The sequence below is a fragment of the Oncorhynchus clarkii genome, chromosome 32 (genome assembly GCF_045791955.1).
Source record: "Oncorhynchus clarkii lewisi isolate Uvic-CL-2024 chromosome 32, UVic_Ocla_1.0, whole genome shotgun sequence".
NCBI lineage: Eukaryota > Metazoa > Chordata > Actinopteri > Salmoniformes > Salmonidae > Oncorhynchus > Oncorhynchus clarkii.
This window is the reverse complement of record NC_092178.1, coordinates 3,356,299-3,376,298: the sequence shown is the minus strand read 5'-3', so window position 1 is coordinate 3,376,298 and position 20,000 is coordinate 3,356,299. Positions and strand designations below refer to the sequence as shown.

Sequence of the window (20,000 nt, the reverse complement as noted above, 5' to 3'; positions counted from 1 at the left end):
TTCCCTGTGCCGCATCCCTGTGCCGTTCCCTGTGCCGCATCCCTGTGTCGTTCCCTGTGCCGCATCCCTGTGCCATTCCCTGTGCCGTTCCCTAGGCCGTTCCCTGTGCCGTTCCCTGTGCCGTTCCCTGTGCCGTTCCCTGTGCCGTTCCCTGTACCGTTCCCTGGACCGTTCCCTAGGCCGTTCCCTAGGCCGTTCCCTGTGTCGTTCCCTGGGCCGTTCCCTGGGCCGTTCACTGTGCCGTTCCCTGTACCGTTCCCTGTGTCGTTCCCTAGGCCGTTCCCTAGGCCGTTCCCTAGGCCGTTCCCTAGGCCGTTCCCTAGGCCGTTCCCTGTGCCGTTCCCTGGGCCGTTCCCTGGGCCGTTCCCTGGGCCGTTCACTGTGCCGTTCCCTGTGCCGTTCCCTGTGCCAGGGAGGGAGAGAGTGGGAGAGAGGGGGAGAGGGGGAGAGAGAGGGAGGAGAGAATGGGGAAGAGGGGGGGGGGGGGGGGGGGTGAGTGAGGGGGAGAGACAGAGGAGAGAGGGGAAAGAGAGGCAGGAGAGAGGGAGGAGAGAGGGAGGGCAGAGAGGGGGAGAGAGGAATGAGAAAGGGGGATTGAATGAGGGATGCCTTTGGATTAGGCGTGCTCTCACACTCAAAAGTTACAGCTGAAACACACACAAATACAAAGACATCTTCCCCCCCGTCTCCTGCAGCCTATCAGGGACCACTACTCCAGACCTGGTGGTCAGCACCAGTCATCAGATGTGGCTCAACTTCAAGACTGACGACACCAGTGGCTCTCAGGGCTTCAAGGTGTCTTATGAAGGTGAGCGCTCTCCTGATGTGATGGTTTGGGTTTTCTCTCAGGTATGTCAGTGGCCAAAGCCCCCCCCCCCCCCCCCCCCCCAAAAAAAAAAATGTGTTTGTGTGTGTGTGTGTTTGCTGTGTGTGTTTGTGCATAGTGACTGTGTGTGTGTGTAGACTGTGTGTATTTGTGGTGTGAGGTTTTCTCTCTGCTCCCCACAGATATACTATCATCTACACTTATAACACACCCACACCCACACCCATCCACACACACACACACACACAACCACACACCCACTGTTGGGGATGAATCAGAATAATTGGGTAACATAGATAAGTTGTTTTATTTCCATGATATTCTTGTGAGTTACTTCTCATCAGAACTTGTTGTACTATAGTGGTGGCCGGTTGCAGTTATCTGTTCTCTGTCATGGGTTCAGTTACTTGGGCCGCAGAGGGGAGAGGTCAAACTTGTCTTCATATGTAAACATATCTTTTAAACCATGTGAAGGGATGATTGAGGGGGAACCAATTATCTCTTGGCTCCACAAAGTCTGTGTGCCAGTCACTGTGTCTCTGTGATCTTGTCCAGGAGGGGAAATGATATATGCTAGTGGATGGGGTTTTGTTTTTGGTCCTGAGTGGTACCAAGAGCGAGATAGGAACATAGTTTAGGAGACAAAGCTGAACGATAATTTATAGCCAATGCTGTCTGGCTCTGTGTGTCTTTGCTATAAAGGATCTCAGTTGCAATGTGTAAGCACTTTCGGAAAATTCATTCATAGACACTGAATTGATCTCAGAGTCACAGGGTTGTGATGGAGCTCATATAATTAAAGATGGACTTTATGATAACTCTGACTTGTGTGGTGGTTTGGTCTCATGATTTGGTAAATACAGGAAATGTAGTTCATTATTTATTGAGAAGTTATTTTTGACCATTTTAATTGAAAACAATCACAGTAAAAGTTGCTGTTACACAAACACATTGATCTGGTACTTCCTGTATATACTTCCTGTATATACTTCCTGTATATACTTCCTGTATATAGCTCCACGTTGATCTGGTACTGGTACTCCCTGTATATAGCTCCACATTGATCTGGTACTTCCTGTATATAGCTCCACATGAATCTGGTACTTCCTGTATTTAGCTCCACATTGATATGGTACTTCCTGTATATAGCTCCACATTGATCTGGTACTTCCTGTATATAGCTCCACATTGATCTGGTACTTCCTGTATATAGCACCACATTGATCTGGTACTTCCTGTATATAGTTACACATTGATCTGTTACTCCCTGTATTTCCAGTGGGGCAAAAAAGTATTTAATCAGCCAACGATTGTGCAAGTTCTCCCACTTAAAAAGATGAGAGAGGCCTGTAATTTTCATCATAGGTACACTTCAACTATTACAGACAAAATGAGAAAAAAAATTCCAGAAAATCACATTGTAGGATTTTTAATGAATTTATTTGCAAATTTTGGTGGAAAATAAGTATTTGGTCAATAACAAAAGTTTATCTCAATACTTTGTTATATAACCTTTGTTGGCAATGACAGAGGTCAAACGTTTTCTGTAAGTCTTCACAAGGTTTTCACACACTGTTGCTGGTATTTTGGCCCATTCCTCCATGCAGATCTCCGCTAGAGCAGTGATGTTTTGGGGCTGTTGCTGGGCAACACAGACTTTCAAATCCCTCCAAAGATTTTCTATGGGGTTGAGATCTGGAGACTGGCTAGGCCACTCCAGGACCTTGAAATGCTTCTTACGAAGCCACTCCTTCGTTGCCCGGGTGGTGTGTTTGAGATCATTGTCATGCTGAAAGACCCAGCCACGTTTCATCTTCAATGCCCTTGCTGATGGAAGGAGGTTTTCACTCAAAATCTCACGATACATGGCCCCATTCATTCTTTCCTTTACACGAATCAGCCGTCCTGGTCCCTTTGCAGAAAAACAGCCCCAAAGCATGATGTTTCCACCCCCATGCTTCACAGTAGGTATGGTGTTCTTTGGATGCAACTCAGCATTCTTTGTCCTCCAAACACGATGAGTTGAGTTTTTACCAAAAAGTTCTATTTTGGTTTCATCTGACCATATGACATTCGCCCGATCTTCTTCTGGATCATCCAAATGCTCTCTAGCAAACTTCAGTCGGGCATGAACATGTACTGGCTTAAGCAAGGGGACACGTCTGGCACTGCAGGATTTGAGTCCCTGGCGGCGTAGTGTGTTACTGATGGTAGGCTTTGTTACTTTGGTCCCAGCTCTCTGCAGGTCATTCACTAGGTCCCCCCCGTGTGGTTCTGGGATTTTTGCTCACCGTTCTTGTGATCATTTTGACCCCACGGGGTGAGATCTTGCGTGGAGCCCCAGATCGAGGGAGATTATCAGTGGTCTTGTATGTCTTCCATTTCCTAATAATTGCTCCCACAGTTGATTTCTTCAAACCAAGCTGCTTACCTATTGCAGATTCAGTCTTCCCAGCATGGTGCAGGTCTACAATTTTGTTTCTGGTGTCCTTTGACAGTTCTTTGGTCTTGGCCATAGTGGAGTTTGGAGTGTGACTGTTTGAGGTTGTGGACAAGTGTCTTTTATACTGATAAAAAGTTCAAACAGGTGCCATTAATACAGGTAACGAATGGAGGACAGAGGAGCTGGTCTGTGAGAGCCAGAAATCTTGCTTGTTTTTAGGTGACCAAATACTTATTTTCCTCCTGCTACAGCAGGTATATTTCAACAGTAACAGGGTGGGGGATGGTAGTCTACCTCAGCAGTAACAGGGTGAGGGATGGTAGTCTACCTCAGCATTAACAGGGTGAGGGATGGTACTCTACCTCAGCAGTAACAGGGTGAGGGATGGTACTCTACCTCAGCAGTAACAGGGTGAGGTGGGGGGATGGTAGTCTACCTCAGCAGTAACAGGGTGAGGTGGGGGGATGGTAGTCTACCTCAGCAGTAACAGGGTGAGGGATGGTAGTCTACCTCAGCAGTAACAGGGTGAGGCATGGTACTCTACCTCAGCAGTAACAGGGTGAGGGATGGTAGTCTACCTCAGCAGTAACAGGGTGAGGGATGGTACTCTACGTCAGCATTAACAGGGTGAGGGATGGTAGTCTACCTCAGCAGTAACAGGGTGAGGGATGGTAGTCTACCTCAGCAGTAACAGGGTGAGGGATGGTACTCTACCTCAGCAGTAACAGGGTGAGGGATGGTAGTCTACCTCAGCAGTAACAGGGTGAGGGATGGTACTCTACCTCAGCAGTAACAGGGTGAGGGATGGTACTCTACCTCAGCATTAACAGGGTGAGGGATGGTAGTCTACCTCAGCAGTAACAGTGTGAGGTGGGGGATGGTAGTCTACCTCAGCAGTAACATGGTGAGGGATGGTAGTATACCTCAGCTGTAACAGGGTGAGGGATTGTACTCTACCTCAGCATTAACAGGGTGAGGGATGGTAGTCTACCTCAGCAGTAACAGGGTGAGGGATGGTAGTCTACCTCAGCAGTAACAGGGTGAGGGATGGTACTCTACCTCAGCAGTAACAGGGTGAGGGATGGTACTCTACCTCAGCAGTAACAGGGTGAGGGATGGTCGTCTACCTCAGCAGTAACAGGGTAGGGTGGGGGATGGTAGTCTACCTCAGCAGTAACAGGGTGAGGGATGGTACTCTACCTCAGCAGTAACAGGGTGAGGGATGGTACTCTACCTCAGCAGTAACAGGGTGAGGGATGGTACTCTACCTCAGCAGTAACAGGTTGAGGGATGGTACTCTACCTCAGCAGTAACAGGGTGAGAGATGGTACTCTACCTCAGCAGTAACAGGGTGAGGGATGGTAGTCTACCTCAGCAGTAACAGGGTGAGGGATGGTACTCTACCTCAGCAGTAACAGGTTAAGGGATGGTCGTCTACCTCAGCAGTAACAGGTTGAGGTGGGGGATGGTAGTCTACCTCAGCAGTAACAGGGTGAGGTGGGGGGATGGTAGTCTACCTCAGCAGTAACAGGGTGAGGGATGGTACTCTACCTCAGCAGTAACAGGGTGAGGGATGGTACTCTACCTCAGCAGTAACAGGGTGAGGGATGGTACTCTACCTCAGCAGTAACAGGGTGGGGGATGGTAGTCTACCTCAGCAGTAACAGTGTGAGGGATGGATACTCTACCTTAGCAGTAACAGTGTGAGGGATGGTACTCTACCTCAGCAGTAACATGGTGAGGGATGGTAGTCTACCTCAGCAGTAACAGTGTGAGGTGGGGGATGGTAGTCTACCTCAGCAGTAACAGTGTGAGGTGGGGGATGGTACTCTACCTCAGCAGTAACAGTGTGAGGGATGGTACTCTACCTCAGCATTAACAGGGTGAGGGATGGTAGTCTACCTCAGCAGTAACAGTGTGATGTTTGGGATGGTAGTCTACCTCAGCAGTAACAGGGTGAGAGATGGTACTCTACCTCAGCAGTAACAGGGTGAGGGATGGTAGTCTACCTCAGCAGTAACAGGGTGAGGGATGGTACTCTACCTCAGCAGTAACAGGTTAAGGGATGGTCGTCTACCTCAGCAGTAACAGGTTGAGGTGGGGGATGGTAGTCTACCTCAGCAGTAACAGGGTGAGGTGGGGGGATGGTAGTCTACCTCAGCAGTAACAGGGTGAGGGATGGTACTCAACCTCAGCAGTAACAGGGTGAGGGATGGTACTCTACCTCAGCAGTAACAGGGTGAGGGATGGTACTCTACCTCAGCAGTAACAGGGTGGGGGATGGTAGTCTACCTCAGCAGTAACAGTGTGAGGGATGGATACTCTACCTCAGCAGTAACAGTGTGAGGGATGGTACTCTACCTCAGCAGTAACATGGTGAGGGATGGTAGTCTACCTCAGCAGTAACAGTGTGAGGTGGGGGATGGTAGTCTACCTCAGCAGTAACAGTGTGAGGTGGGGGATGGTACTCTACCTCAGCAGTAACAGTGTGAGGGATGGTACTCTACCTCAGCATTAACAGGGTGAGGGATGGTAGTCTACCTCAGCAGTAACAGTGTGAGGTGGGGGATGGTAGTCTACCTCAGCAGTAACATGGTGAGGGATGGTAGTCTACCTCAGCTGTAACAGGGTGAGGGATTGTACTCTATCTCAGCATTAACAGGGTGAGGGATGGTAGTCTACCTCAGCAGTAACAGGGTGAGGGATGGTAGTCTACCTCAGCAGTAACAGGGTGAGGGATGGTACTCTACCTCAGCAGTAACAGGGTGAGGGATGGTACTCTACCTCAGCAGTAACAGGGTGAGGGATGGTACTCTACCTCAGCAGTAACAGGGTGAGGGATGGTACTCTACCTCAGCAGTAACAGGGTGAGAGATGGTACTCTACCTCAGCAGTAACAGGGTGAGGGATGGTAGTCTACCTCAGCAGTAACAGGGTGAGGGATGGTACTCTACCTCAGCAGTAACAGGTGAAGGGATGGTCGTCTACCTCAGCAGTAACAGGTTGAGGTGGGGGATGGTAGTCTACCTCAGCAGTAACAGGGTGAGGTGGGGGGATGGTAGTCTACCTCAGCAGTAACAGGGTGAGGGATGGTACTCTACCTCAGCAGTAACAGGGTGGGGGATGGTACTCTACCTCAGCAGTAACAGGGTGAGGTGGGGGATGGTAGTCTACCTCAGCAGTAACAGGGTGAGGTGGGGGATGGTAGTCTACCTCAGCAGTAACAGGGCGAGGGATGGTACTCTACCTCAGCAGTAACAGGGTGGGGGATGGTAGTCTACCTCAGAAGTAACAGTGTGAGGGATGGTAGTCTACCTCAGCAGTAACAGGGTGAGGGATGGTACTCTACCTCAGCAGTAACAGGGTGAGGTGAGGGATGGTATTCTACCTCAGCATTAACAGGGTGAGGAATGGTAGTCTACCTCAGCAGTAACAGGGTGAGGGATGGTACTCTACCTCAGCAGTAACAGGGTGGGGGATGGTACTCTACCTCAGCAGTAACAGGGTGAGGTGGGGGATGGTAGTCTACCTCAGCAGTAACAGGGTGAGGTGGGGGATGGTAGTCTACCTCAGCAGTAACAGGGTGAGGGATGGTACTCTACCTCAGCAGTAACAGGGTGGGGGATGGTAGTCTACCTCAGAAGTAACAGTGTGAGGGATGGTAGTCTACCTCAGCAGTAACAGGGTGAGGGATGGTACTCTACCTCAGCAGTAACAGGGTGAGGTGAGGGATGGTAGTCTACCTCAGCATTAACAGGGTGAGGAATGGTAGTCTACCTCAGCAGTAACAGGGTGAGGGATGGTACTCTACCTCAGCATTAACAGGGTGAGGGATGGTAGTCTACATCAGCAGTAACAGGGTGAGGGATGGTACTCTACCTCAGCAGTAACAGGGTGAGAGATGGTACTCTACCTCAGCAGTAACAGGGTGAGGGATGGTAGTCTACCTCAGCAGTAACAGGGTGAGGGATGGTACTCTACCTCAGCAGTAACAGGTGAAGGGATGGTCGTCTACCTCAGCAGTAACAGGTTGAGGTGGGGGATGGTAGTCTACCTCAGCAGTAACAGGGTGAGGTGGGGGGATGGTAGTCTACCTCAGCAGTAACAGGGTGAGGGATGGTACTCTACCTCAGCAGTAACAGGGTGAGGGATGGTACTCTACCTCAGCAGTAACAGGGTGAGGGATGGTACTCTACCTCAGCAGTAACAGGGTGGGGGATGGTACTCTACCTCAGCAGTAACAGGGTGAGGTGGGGGATGGTAGTCTACCTCAGCAGTAACAGGGTGAGGTGGGGGATGGTAGTCTACCTCAGCAGTAACAGGGTGAGGGATGGTACTCTACCTCAGCAGTAACAGGGTGGGGGATGGTAGTCTACCTCAGAAGTAACAGTGTGAGGGATGGTAGTCTACCTCAGCAGTAACAGGGTGAGGGATGGTACTCTACCTCAGCAGTAACAGGGTGAGGTGAGGGATGGTAGTCTACCTCAGCATTAACAGGGTGAGGAATGGTAGTCTACCTCAGCAGTAACAGGGTGAGGGATGGTACTCTACCTCAGCAGTAACAGGGTGGGGGATGGTACTCTACCTCAGCAGTAACAGGGTGAGGTGGGGGATGGTAGTCTACCTCAGCAGTAACAGGGTGAGGTGGGGGATGGTAGTCTACCTCAGCAGTAACAGGGTGAGGGATGGTACTCTACCTCAGCAGTAACAGGGTGGGGGATGGTAGTCTACCTCAGAAGTAACAGTGTGAGGGATGGTAGTCTACCTCAGCAGTAACAGGGTGAGGGATGGTACTCTACCTCAGCAGTAACAGGGTGAGGTGAGGGATGGTAGTCTACCTCAGCATTAACAGGGTGAGGAATGGTAGTCTACCTCAGCAGTAACAGGGTGAGGGATGGTAGTCTACCTCAGCAGTAACAGGGTGAGGTGGGGGATGGTAGTCTACCTCAGCAGTAACAGGGTGAGGGATGGTAGCCTACCTCAGCATTAACAGGGTGAGGGATGGTAGTCTACCTCAGCAGTAACAGGGTGAGGTGAGGGATGGTACTCTACCTCAGCAGTAACAGGGTGAGGGATGGTACTCTACCTCAGCATTAACAGGGTGAGGGATGGTAGTCTACATCAGCAGTAACAGGGTGAGGGATGGTACTCTACCTCAGCAGTAACAGGGTGAGGTGAGGGATGGTAGTCTACCTCAGCAGTAACAGGGTGAGGTGGGGGATGGTAGTCTACCTCAGCAGTAACAGGGTGAGGGATGGTAGTCTACCTCAGCAGTAACAGGGTGGGGGATGGTAGTCTACATCAGCAGTAACAGGCTGAGGGATGGTAGTCTACCTCAGCATTAACAGGGTGAGGGATGGTAGTCTACCTCAGCAGTAACAGGGTGAGGGATGGTAGTCTACCTCAGCAGTAACAGGGTGAGGGATGGTACTCTACCTCAGCAGTAACAGGGTGAGGGATGGTACTCTCCCTCAGCAGTAACAGGGTGAGGGATGGTACTCTACCTCAGCAGTAACAGGGTGAGGGATGGTCGTCTACCTCAGCAGTAACAGGGTGAGGTGGGGGATGGTAGTCTACCTCAGCAGTAACAGGGTGAGGGATGGTACTCTACCTCAGCAGTAACAGGGTGAGGGATGGTCGTCTACCTCAGCAGTAACAGGGTGAGGTGGGGGATGGTAGTCTACCTCAGCAGTAACAGGGTGAGGGATGGTAGTCTACCTCAGCACTAACAGGGTGAGGGATGGTACTCTACCTCAGCAGTAACAGGGTGAGGGATGGTACTCTACCTCAGCAGTAACAGGGTGAGGGATGGTACTCTACCTCAGCAGTAACAGGGTGAGGGATGGTACTCTACCTCAGCAGTAACAGGGTGAGAGATGGTACTCTACCTCAGCAGTAACAGGGTGAGGGATGGTAGTCTACCTCAGCAGTAACAGGGTGAGGGATGGTACTCTACCTCAGCAGTAACAGGTGAAGGGATGGTCGTCTACCTCAGCAGTAACAGGTTGAGGTGGGGGATGGTAGTCTACCTCAGCAGTAACAGGGTGAGGTGGGGGGATGGTAGTCTACCTCAGCAGTAACAGGGTGAGGGATGGTACTCTACCTCAGCAGTAACAGGGTGAGGGATGGTACTCTACCTCAGCAGTAACAGGGTGGGGGATGGTACTCTACCTCAGCAGTAACAGGGTGAGGTGGGGGATGGTAGTCTACCTCAGCAGTAACAGGGTGAGGTGGGGGATGGTAGTCTACCTCAGCAGTAACAGGGTGAGGGATGGTACTCTACCTCAGCAGTAACAGGGTGGGGGATGGTAGTCTACCTCAGAAGTAACAGTGTGAGGGATGGTAGTCTACCTCAGCAGTAACAGGGTGAGGGATGGTACTCTACCTCAGCAGTAACAGGGTGAGGTGAGGGATGGTAGTCTACCTCAGCATTAACAGGGTGAGGAATGGTAGTCTACCTCAGCAGTAACAGGGTGAGGTGAGGGATGGTAGTCTACCTCAGCATTAACAGGGTGAGGAATGGTAGTCTACCTCAGCAGTAACAGGGTGGGGGATGGTACTCTACCTCAGCAGTAACAGGGTGAGGTGGGGGATGGTAGTCTACCTCAGCAGTAACAGGGTGAGGGATGGTACTCTACCTCAGCAGTAACAGGGTGGGGGATGGTAGTCTACCTCAGAAGTAACAGTGTGAGGGATGGTAGTCTACCTCAGCAGTAACAGGGTGAGGGATGGTACTCTACCTCAGCAGTAACAGGGTGAGGTGAGGGATGGTAGTCTACCTCAGCATTAACAGGGTGAGGAATGGTAGTCTACCTCAGCAGTAACAGGGTGAGGGATGGTAGTCTACCTCAGCATTAACAGGGTGAGGAATGGTAGTCTACCTCAGCAGTAACAGGGTGAGGTGGGGGATGGTAGTCTACCTCAGCAGTAACAGGGTGAGGGATGATAGTCTACCTCAGCATTAACAGGGTGAGGGATGGTAGTCTACCTCAGCAGTAACAGGGTGAGGTGAGGGATGGTACTCTACCTCAGCAGTAACAGGGTGAGGGATGGTACTCTACCTCAGCATTAACAGGGTGAGGGATGGTAGTCTACATCAGCAGTAACAGGGTGAGGGATGGTAGTCTACCTCAGCATTAACAGGGTGAGGGATGGTAGTCTACCTCAGCAGTAACAGGGTGAGGGATGGTAGTCTACCTCAGCAGTAACAGGGTGAGGTGAGGGATGGTAGTCTACCTCAGCAGTAACAGGGTGAGGTGGGGGATGGTAGTCTACCTCAGCAGTAACAGGGTGAGGGATGGTAGTCTACCTCAGCAGTAACAGGGTGGGGGATGGTAGTCTACATCAGCAGTAACAGGGTGAGGGATGGTAGTCTACCTCAGCATTAACAGGGTGAGGGATGGTAGTCTACCTCAGCAGTAACAGGGTGAGGGATGGTAGTCTACCTCAGCAGTAACAGGGTGAGGGATGGTACTCTTCCTCAGCAGTAACAGGGTGAGGGATGGTACTCTACCTCAGCAGTAACAGGGTGAGGGATGGTACTCTACCTCAGCAGTAACAGGGTGAGGGATGGTCGTCTACCTCAGCAGTAACAGGGTGAGGTGGGGGATGGTAGTCTACCTCAGCAGTAACAGGGTGAGGGATGGTACTCTACCTCAGCAGTAACAGGGTGAGGGATGGTACTCTACCTCAGCAGTAACAGGGTGAGGGATGGTACTCTACCTCAGCAGTAACAGGGTGAGGGATGGTACTCTACCTCAGCAGTAACAGGGTGAGGGATGGTACTCTACCTCAGCAGTAACAGGGTGAGAGATGGTACTCTACCTCAGCAGTAACAGGGTGAGAGATGGTACTCTACCTCAGCAGTAACAGGTTAAGGGATGGTTGTCTACCTCAGCAGTAACAGGTTGAGGTGGGGGATGGTAGTCTACCTCAGCAGTAACAGGGTGAGGTGGGGGGATGGTAGTCTACCTCAGCAGTAACAGGGTGAGGGATGGTACTCTACCTCAGCAGTAACAGGGTGAGGGATGGTACTCTACCTCAGCAGTAACAGGGTGAGGGATGGTACTCTACCTCAGCAGTAACAGGGTGGGGGATGGTAGTCTACCTCAGCAGTAACAGTGTGAGGGATGGATACTCTACCTCAGCAGTAACAGTGTGAGGGATGGTACTCTACCTCAGCAGTAACATGGTGAGGGATGGTAGTCTACCTCAGCAGTAACAGTGTGAGGTGGGGGATGGTAGTCTACCTCAGCAGTAACAGTGTGAGGTGGGGGATGGTACTCTACCTCAGCAGTAACAGTGTGAGGGATGGTACTCTACCTCAGCAGTAACAGGGTGAGGGATGGTAGTCTACCTCAGCAGTAACAGGGTGAGGTGGGGGATGGTAGTCTACCTCAGCAGTAACAGGGTGGGGGATGGTAGTCTACCTCAGCATTAACAGGGTGAGGGATGGCACTCTACCTCAGCAGTAACAGGGTGAGGTGAGGGATAGTAGTCTACCTCAGCAGTAACAGGGTGGGGGATGGTACTCTACCTCAGCAGTAACAGGGTGGGGGATGGTAGTCTACCTCAGCAGTAACAGGGTGAGGTGGGGGATGGTAGTCTACCTCAGCAGTAACAGGGTGAGGTGAGGGATGGTAGTCTACCTCAGCAGTAACAGGGTGGGGTGGGGGATGGTAGACTACCTCAGCAGTAACAGGGTGAGGTGGGGGATGGTAGTCTACCTCAGCAGTAACAGGGTGAGGGATGGTTCTCTACCTCAGCAGTAACAGGGTGGGGAATGGTAGTCTACCTCAGCAGTAACAGGGTGAGGGATGGTAGTCTACCTCAGCAGTAACAGGGTGAGGTGAGGGATGGTAGTCTACCTTAGCAGTAACAGGGTGGGGTGGGGGATGGTAGTCTACCTCAGCAGTAACAGGGTGAGGTGGGGGATGGTAGTCTACCTCAGCAGTAACAGGGTGAGGGATGGTTCTCTACCTCAGCAGTAACAGGGTGGGGAATGGTAGTCTACCTCAGCAGTAACAGGGTGAGGGATGGTAGTCTACCTCAGCAGTAACAGGGTGAGGTGAGGGATGGTAGTCTACCTCAGCAGTAACAGGGTGAGGTGGGGGATGGTAGTCTACCTCAGCAGTAACAGGGTGAGGTGGGGGGGTGGTAGTCTACCTCAGCAGTAACAGGGTGAGGTGGGGGGATGGTAGTCTACCTCAGCAGTAACAGGGTGAGGTGGGGGATGGTAGTCTACCTCAGCAGTAACAGGGTGAGGGATGGTACTCTACCTCAGCAGTAACAGGGTGGGGGATGGTAGTCTACCTCAGAAGTAACAGTGTGAGGGATGGTAGTCTACCTCAGCAGTAACAGGGTGAGGGATGGTACTCTACCTCAGCAGTAACAGGGTGAGGTGAGGGATGGTAGTCTACCTCAGCATTAACAGGGTGAGGAATGGTAGTCTACCTCAGCAGTAACAGGGTGAGGGATGGTAGTCTACCTCAGCAGTAACAGGGTGAGGTGGGGGATGGTAGTCTACCTCAGCAGTAACAGGGTGAGGGATGGTAGTCTACCTCAGCAGTAACAGGGTGAGGGATGGTAGTCTACCTCAGCATTAACAGGGTGAGGGATGGTAGTCTACCTCAGCAGTAACAGGGTGAGGTGAGGGATGGTACTCTACCTCAGCAGTAACAGGGTGAGGGATGGTAGTCTACATCAGCAGTAACAGGGTGAGGGATGGTACTCTACCTCAGCAGTAACAGGGTGAGGTGAGGGATGGTAGTCTACCTCAGCAGTAACAGGGTGAGGTGGGGGATGGTAGTCTACCTCAGCAGTAACAGGGTGAGGGATGGTAGTCTACCTCAGCAGTAACAGGGTGGGGGATGGTAGTCTACATCAGCAGTAACAGGGTGAGGGATGGTAGTCTACCTCAGCATTAACAGGGTGAGGGATGGTACTCTACCTCAGCAGTAACAGGGTGAGGGATGGTAGTCTACCTCAGCAGTAACAGGGTGAGGGATGGTAGTCTACCTCAGCAGTAACAGGGTGAGGGATGGTACACCCACAATGCAGTGCTCTCTCTGGGCTGGTTGGCTATGTAGCAAGCTAGAAACCGTAGCCACACACAGTAAAACCATTGTCAATATAGGCATTTCTTGTAGCTAGCTGTAAAACCAGTTCAACAAAACGGCAATATCAATTTAGGAGTCTCTCACCGAGTTCAACTTGTAGTTGATCCCAGAGCGAGAGCAACGCATGTTGCTATAGCAACATTGGCCCTTTCCCACATTTTCCACAGGGCCCAATGCGAGATGAAAGAGGAACTGAGTTGAATCATTTGATACACCTTTTAGTTTGAGCTCATTTAAGTAAAGAATAGGTACTTGGTCGTGCCTATATAAATGGAGGCATGTGTTCTAGACAAGTATACCCTAACATCTATTGGCTGATTTAGTGATATTGTTTTAAAAACGTTATGAAATGTGATAGTGTTTAATCTCATCCTACACCATGACATGATTATTATTTTTACAAACGGACCACTTAGAAATTAAATAACATTTATTTAAATTAAACAATGTTTATTTAAATTAATCAATGTTTATTTAAATTAAACAATGTGTATTTAAATTAAATCAGGTTTATTTAAATTAAATCAGGTTTATTTAAATTAAATAATGTTTATTTAAATTAAATAATGTTTATTTAAACCGATGTTGGAACGTAGGCTTTCACCAAATTGACAGGAGTTTCATGATGTTTATTTCTGGGATTAGATTATAACCCTTTAACCGTTGGGTTGTTTTTTGTTATAACCCTAACCTTAAAATCCAGCCATTTGCATCTCAATATATCAAATCATTTCTGGATAACAATGAAGTACCTTGCACTGTACAAAATTATTCAGGGGGTAATTGACTTTGCAGAATTGACTCAGAATTACAACCAACATATACTGTTGAAGTTGGAAGTTTACATACACTTAGGTTGGAGTCATTAAAACTCGTTTTTTCAACCACTCCACAAAATCTTTGTTAACAAACTATAGTTTTGGCATGTCGGTTAGAACTCGTGACACAAGTCATTCTTCCAACAATTGTTTACAGACAGATTATTCCAGTGGGTCAGAAGTTTACATACACTAAGTCGACTGTGCCTTTTAACAGCTTGGAAAATTCCAGAAAATGATGTCATGGCTTTATAAGCTTCTGATTGGCTAATTGACATCATTTGAGTCAATTGGAGGTGTACCTGTGGATGTATTTCAAACTCAGTGCCTCTTTGCTTGACATCATGGGAAAATCAAAAGAAATCAGCCAAGACCTCAGAAAAAAAAGTGTAGACCTCCACAAGTCTGGTTCATCCTTGGGAGACATTTCCAAACGCCTGAAGGTACCACATTCATCTGTACAAACAATAGTACGCAAGTATAACCACCATGGGACCACGCAGCCGTCATACCACTCAGGAAGGAGACACGTTCTGTCTCTAGAGATGAACATACTTTGGTGAACAACAGCAAAGGACCTTGTGAAGATGCTGGAGGAAACAGGCACAAAGGTATCTATATCCACAGTAAAACGAGGCCTATATCGACATAACCTGAAAGGCCGCTCAGCAAGGAAGAAGCCACTGCTCCAAAACCACCATCAAAAGGTCAGACTACGGTTTGCAACTGCACATGGGGACAAAGATCGTACTTTTTGGAGAAAAGTCCTCTGGTCTGATGAAACAAATTATATTATGTTTGGCCATAATGACCATCGTTATGTTTGGAGGAAACAGGGGAGGCTTGCAAGCCAAAGAACACCATCCCAACCGTGAAGCACGGGGGTGGCAGCATCATGTTGTGAAAAAAAAAAATTGTAGACCTCTACAAGTCTGGTTCATCCTTGGGAGCAATTTCCAAACGCCTGAAGGTACCGCGTTCATCTGTACAAACAATAGTACGCAAGTATAAACACCATGTCACCACTCAGCCATCATACTGCTCAGGAGACTCGTTCTGTCTCCTAGAGATGAACGTACTTTGGTGCGAAAAGTTTAAATCAATCCCAGAACAACAGCAAAGGACCTTGTGAAGATGCTGGAGGAAACTGTTACAAAAGTATCTATATCCACAGTAAAACTAGTCCTATATCGACATAACCTGAAAAGCCGCTCAGCAAGGAAGAAGCCACAGCTCGAAAACCGGCATATAAAAGCCAGACGACAGTTTGCAACTGCACATGGGGACAAAGATCATACTTTAAAAAAATAAATGTCCTCTGTTTGGCAATAATGACCATTGTTATGTTTGGAGGAAGGGGGATGCTTGCAAGCTGAAGAACACCATCCCAACCGTGAAGCACGGGGATGGAAGCAACATGTTGTGGGGGTGCTTTGCTGAAGGAGGGACTGGTGCACTTCACTCAATCGATGGCATCATGAGGTAGGAATATTATGTGGATATATTGAAGTGACATCTCAAGACATCAGTCAGGAAGTTAAAGCTTGGTCACAAATGGGTCCAAATGATCAATGACCCCAAGCATAGTTCCAAAGTTGTGGAAAAATGGCTTAAGGACATCAAAATCAAGGTTTTGGAGTGGCCATCACAAAGCCCCGACCTCAATCCTATAGATAATTTGTGGACAGAACTGAAAAAGTGTTTGTGAGCAAGGAGGCCTACAAACCTGACTCACAAGCTCTGTCAGGAGGAATAGACAAGAATTCACCCAACTTATTGTGGGAAGCTTGTGGAAGGCTACCCGAAACGTTTGACCCAAGTTAAACAATTTAATGGCAATGCTACCAAATACTAGTTTAGTGTATGTAAACTTCTGACCCAGTGGGAATGTGATGAAAGAAATAAAAGCTGAAATAAATCATTCTCTCAACTATTATTCTGACATTTCACATTCTTAAAATAACTGACCTACTGCAGGGAATTTTTTCTAAGATTAAATGTCAGGAAAAAGTGAGTTTAAATATATTTGGCTAAAGGTGTATGTAAACTTCCTACTTCAACTGTACTTCAGACAACTGATTGCAAGTCCTTTCATTATTTGTTCATTAAATTTGACCTTTGGCCTTGTTCACAATTCACAGCTCTGGTATATAAAGCTTATTTGAGGCCTTGTTCACAATTCATTCTGTGGCAGCACAATGACCAAACGATATACTGTATGTGAGTCTCTTGATCATATCTTTGATCACGACACTGGTGAGGAGGAGAGAGTCCTTGTTGAACTTTGACACAAAGTAGTCTGTGATAAATAGCACAATATGTTTCATCTGAGTATTTGTTTTAAAATAATTCATACATTATGTTTTTTCTACTCAAAAACGAGTTGTATGAGCTCAGGTCAATGAGGCCGACGCGCCATAAATAGCAAATAGAAGTTCAAAACTTGTAATTTTCACAAGAACTTAAGTTGAGAAAAATATGTAATGTGATAATATATGTATTATTATGGATTTATAATCAGCTATAAAGGGGGCTGCCATTTTGGACCGGGAACACAGAATGAATTAACATGAAACGAACACAACAGGAGGGTTAGAGAATTCCTATATTTAGAAATCCATAGGTGGGCATAAAAGCAGTGAGCTCCATATGTAATGGACCTGATGAGTCCCTTAGGATGCTAATCTCCACATCGTAGACTCTAAATATGTGTTAATAAAATTATAGTCATTAAATCAGCCATGGTTTTATCTCGCAGTTTCAGATCCCCTGGTGTGTTTTAAAAGCTCATTAGAGTCTACCACCCTTCCATGGATGGATGGATGGGCTTATTTGTCCCGTCTGCTTCCTGTTTCCGATGTTCCGTTACAGATTCCTCACCGGGAGTTCTCCGGATTCCATCTGCAGCACCCCTGGAAAACCAGGAAGGGGGAGAGTGAGGGTTGCATAACTCATTAGATGATGAAAGGAATGAAGTGTGTGTGTGTGTGTGTGTGTGTGTACAGACTAAAGAATGTGGGTCAGCGTGTGAAAGTGCACGTCAGCTCCTCGTCGCAGGCAGAGTGTTTATCACACAGCGAAGGGAGGAGTGCACCTGCAGAGAGAGAGAAAGAGAGAGACGAGAGAGAGACAGGAAGAGCGAGAGCGAGAGAGACACGGAGAGAGAAAGAGAGTGAGATGCAGAGGGAAAGACAGAGAAGGAGAGAGAGAGTGTGTTCAGATTGGGTTCTGACTATGTGGGTTCTGACTGGGTGGAGAAGACAACGGAGAAGGAAGAGGAAGGGAGAGAAAGAGATGAAGATAGATAGATAGATAGATAGATAGATAGATAGATAGATAGATAGGTATGGACAGAATAGGAGGAGAGATGACAGGTGAGGGAATAATTGGAAAGGAGGGAGAGATGTACGAGGATGAAAGAGAAAGGGGGAGAGAGAGAAGAGAGATACCTAAAGGGTAAAAGAAGAGGGTTTATCTTGTCTGACTTGCCATACCTGTGATGTAATCCTAGTTAGAAACTAGAGCACAGAGAAACATTCAACACATTCTACAACCTCTCTCTCTCTCTCTATTTCAATTTTCAATTTAAGGACTTGATAGGCATGGGAAACATATGTTAACATTGTCAAAGCAAGTGATGTAATTAATAAACAATTACAATTAACAATAAACATTACACCCACAGCCAGCCTAACTCTACTCTACCATGTTAGCCAACCTAACTCTGCTCTACCATGTTAGCCAACTCCACTCTACTCTACCATGTTAGCCAACCTAACTCTACTCTACCATGTTAGCCAACCTAACTCTACTCTACCATGTTAGCCAGCCTAACTCTACTCTACCATGTTAGCCAGCCTAACTCTACTCTACCATGTTAGAGCCTAACTCTACTCTACCATGTTAGCCAACCTAACTCTACTCTACCATGTTAGCCAACCTAACTCTACTCTACCATGTTAGCCAACCTAACTCTACTCTACCATGTTAGCCAACCTAACTCTACTCTACCATGTTAGCCAACTCCACTCTACTCTACCATGTTAGCCAACCTAACTCTACTCTACCATGTTAGCCAACCTAACTCTACTCTACCATGTTAGCCAACTCCACTCTACTCTACCATGTTAGCCAGCCTAACTCTACTCTACCATGTTAGCCAGCCTAACTCTACTCTACCATGTTAGCCAACCTAACTCTACTCTACCATGTTAGCCAACTCCACTCTACTCTACCATGTTAGCCAGCCTAACTCTACTCTACCATGTTAGCCAACCTAACTCTACTCTACCATGTTAGCCAACTCCACTCTACTCTACCATGTTAGCCAGCCTAACTCTACTCTACCATGTTAGCCAACTCCACTCTACTCTACCATGTTAGCCAACTCCACTCTACTCTACCATGTTAGCCAGCCTAACTCTACTCTACCATGTTAGCCAACTCCACTCTACTCTACCATGTTAGCCAACTCCACTCTACTCTACCATGTTAGCCAACTCCACTCTACTCTACCATGTTAGCCAGCCTAACTCTACTCTACCATGTTAGCCAACCTAACTCTACCATGTTAACCAACCTAACTCCACTCTACTATGTTAGCCAACCTAACTCTACTCTACCATGTTAGCCAACCTAACTCTACTCTACCATGTTAGCCAGCCTAACTCTACTCTTCCATGTTAGCCAACCTAACTAACCACCTCTACACTCTAACCACTAGACTACCTGCTGCCTCTACACTCTAACCACTAGACTACCTGCCGCCTCTACAATCTAACCACTAGGCTACCTGCCACCTCTACACTCTAACCACTAGGCTAAAGACATCCCAGAATCATTGATACAGTTGATTTTTGTCAAATATTTTGTGAGAAGAATAATCTTTGACCTTTATCCTCATTTGTGTTAGTTGGTATTTCATCTCTCTATCTGAGGTTTCTGAGATGCAAAACACTTCTACAGGCATTTGCATATTATAATCTGTGCAGTGTGTTTGTAAAATAGATTACAGTCTAGTCTAGGAAAATAAAGTTGAAATGTTGAAAGTTTACCTGGAAAGCCACCATTGATTTTAGGCAACTATCTTACCTGTCTATCTATTTGTCTCTTCCCTTCAGAGATTGACCAGGGCAGCTGTGGCGACCCAGGGATACCGGCCTACGGCAAGCGGGAGGGGACAGGTTTCCGCCACGGGGACAGGCTGCACTTTGAGTGTCTCCCTGCCTTTGAGTTGGTGGGAAAGAAGAACATCACCTGCCAGAAGAACAACCAGTGGTCAGCCAAGAAACCCAGCTGTGTCTGTAAGCAGTGATCTGTCTCCTATACAACACATAATGTATGCTAGCCTAGCTGTGTCTGTAAGCAGTGATCTGTCTCCTATACAACACATAATGTATGCTAGCCCAGCTGTGTCTGTAAGCAGTGATCTGTCTCATATACAACACATAATGTATGCTAGCCCAGCTGTGTCTGTAAGTAGTGATCTGTCTCCTATACAACACATAATGTATGCTAGCCCAGCTGTGTCTGTAAGCAGTGATATGTCTCCTATACAACACATCATGTATGCTAGCCCAGCTGTGTCTGTAAGCAGTGATCTATCTCCTATACAACACATAATGTATGCTAGCCCAGCTGTGTCTGTAAGCAGTGATCTGTCTCCTATACAACACATAATGTATGCTAGCCCAGCTGTGTCTGTAAGCAGTGATCTATCTCCTATACAACACATCATGTATGCTAGCCCAGCTGTGTCTGTAAGCAGTGATCTATCTCCTATACAACACATCATG

General features: G+C 47.9%; 1 protein-coding gene across 1 annotated transcript in view; it reads left to right on the top strand.

Annotated features, from left to right (window-relative positions):
• LOC139391626 (CUB and Sushi multiple domains 2) overlaps positions 1–20,000 on the top strand; it is a 772,990-nt gene that overhangs the window by 409,298 nt on the left and 343,692 nt on the right. Inside the window, exons 12-13 of the mRNA XM_071139005.1 lie at positions 696–808; positions 19,326–19,508. Coding sequence (XP_070995106.1) covers positions 696–808; positions 19,326–19,508 — 296 coding nt within the window. The remainder of the gene's footprint in view (positions 1–695; positions 809–19,325; positions 19,509–20,000) is intronic.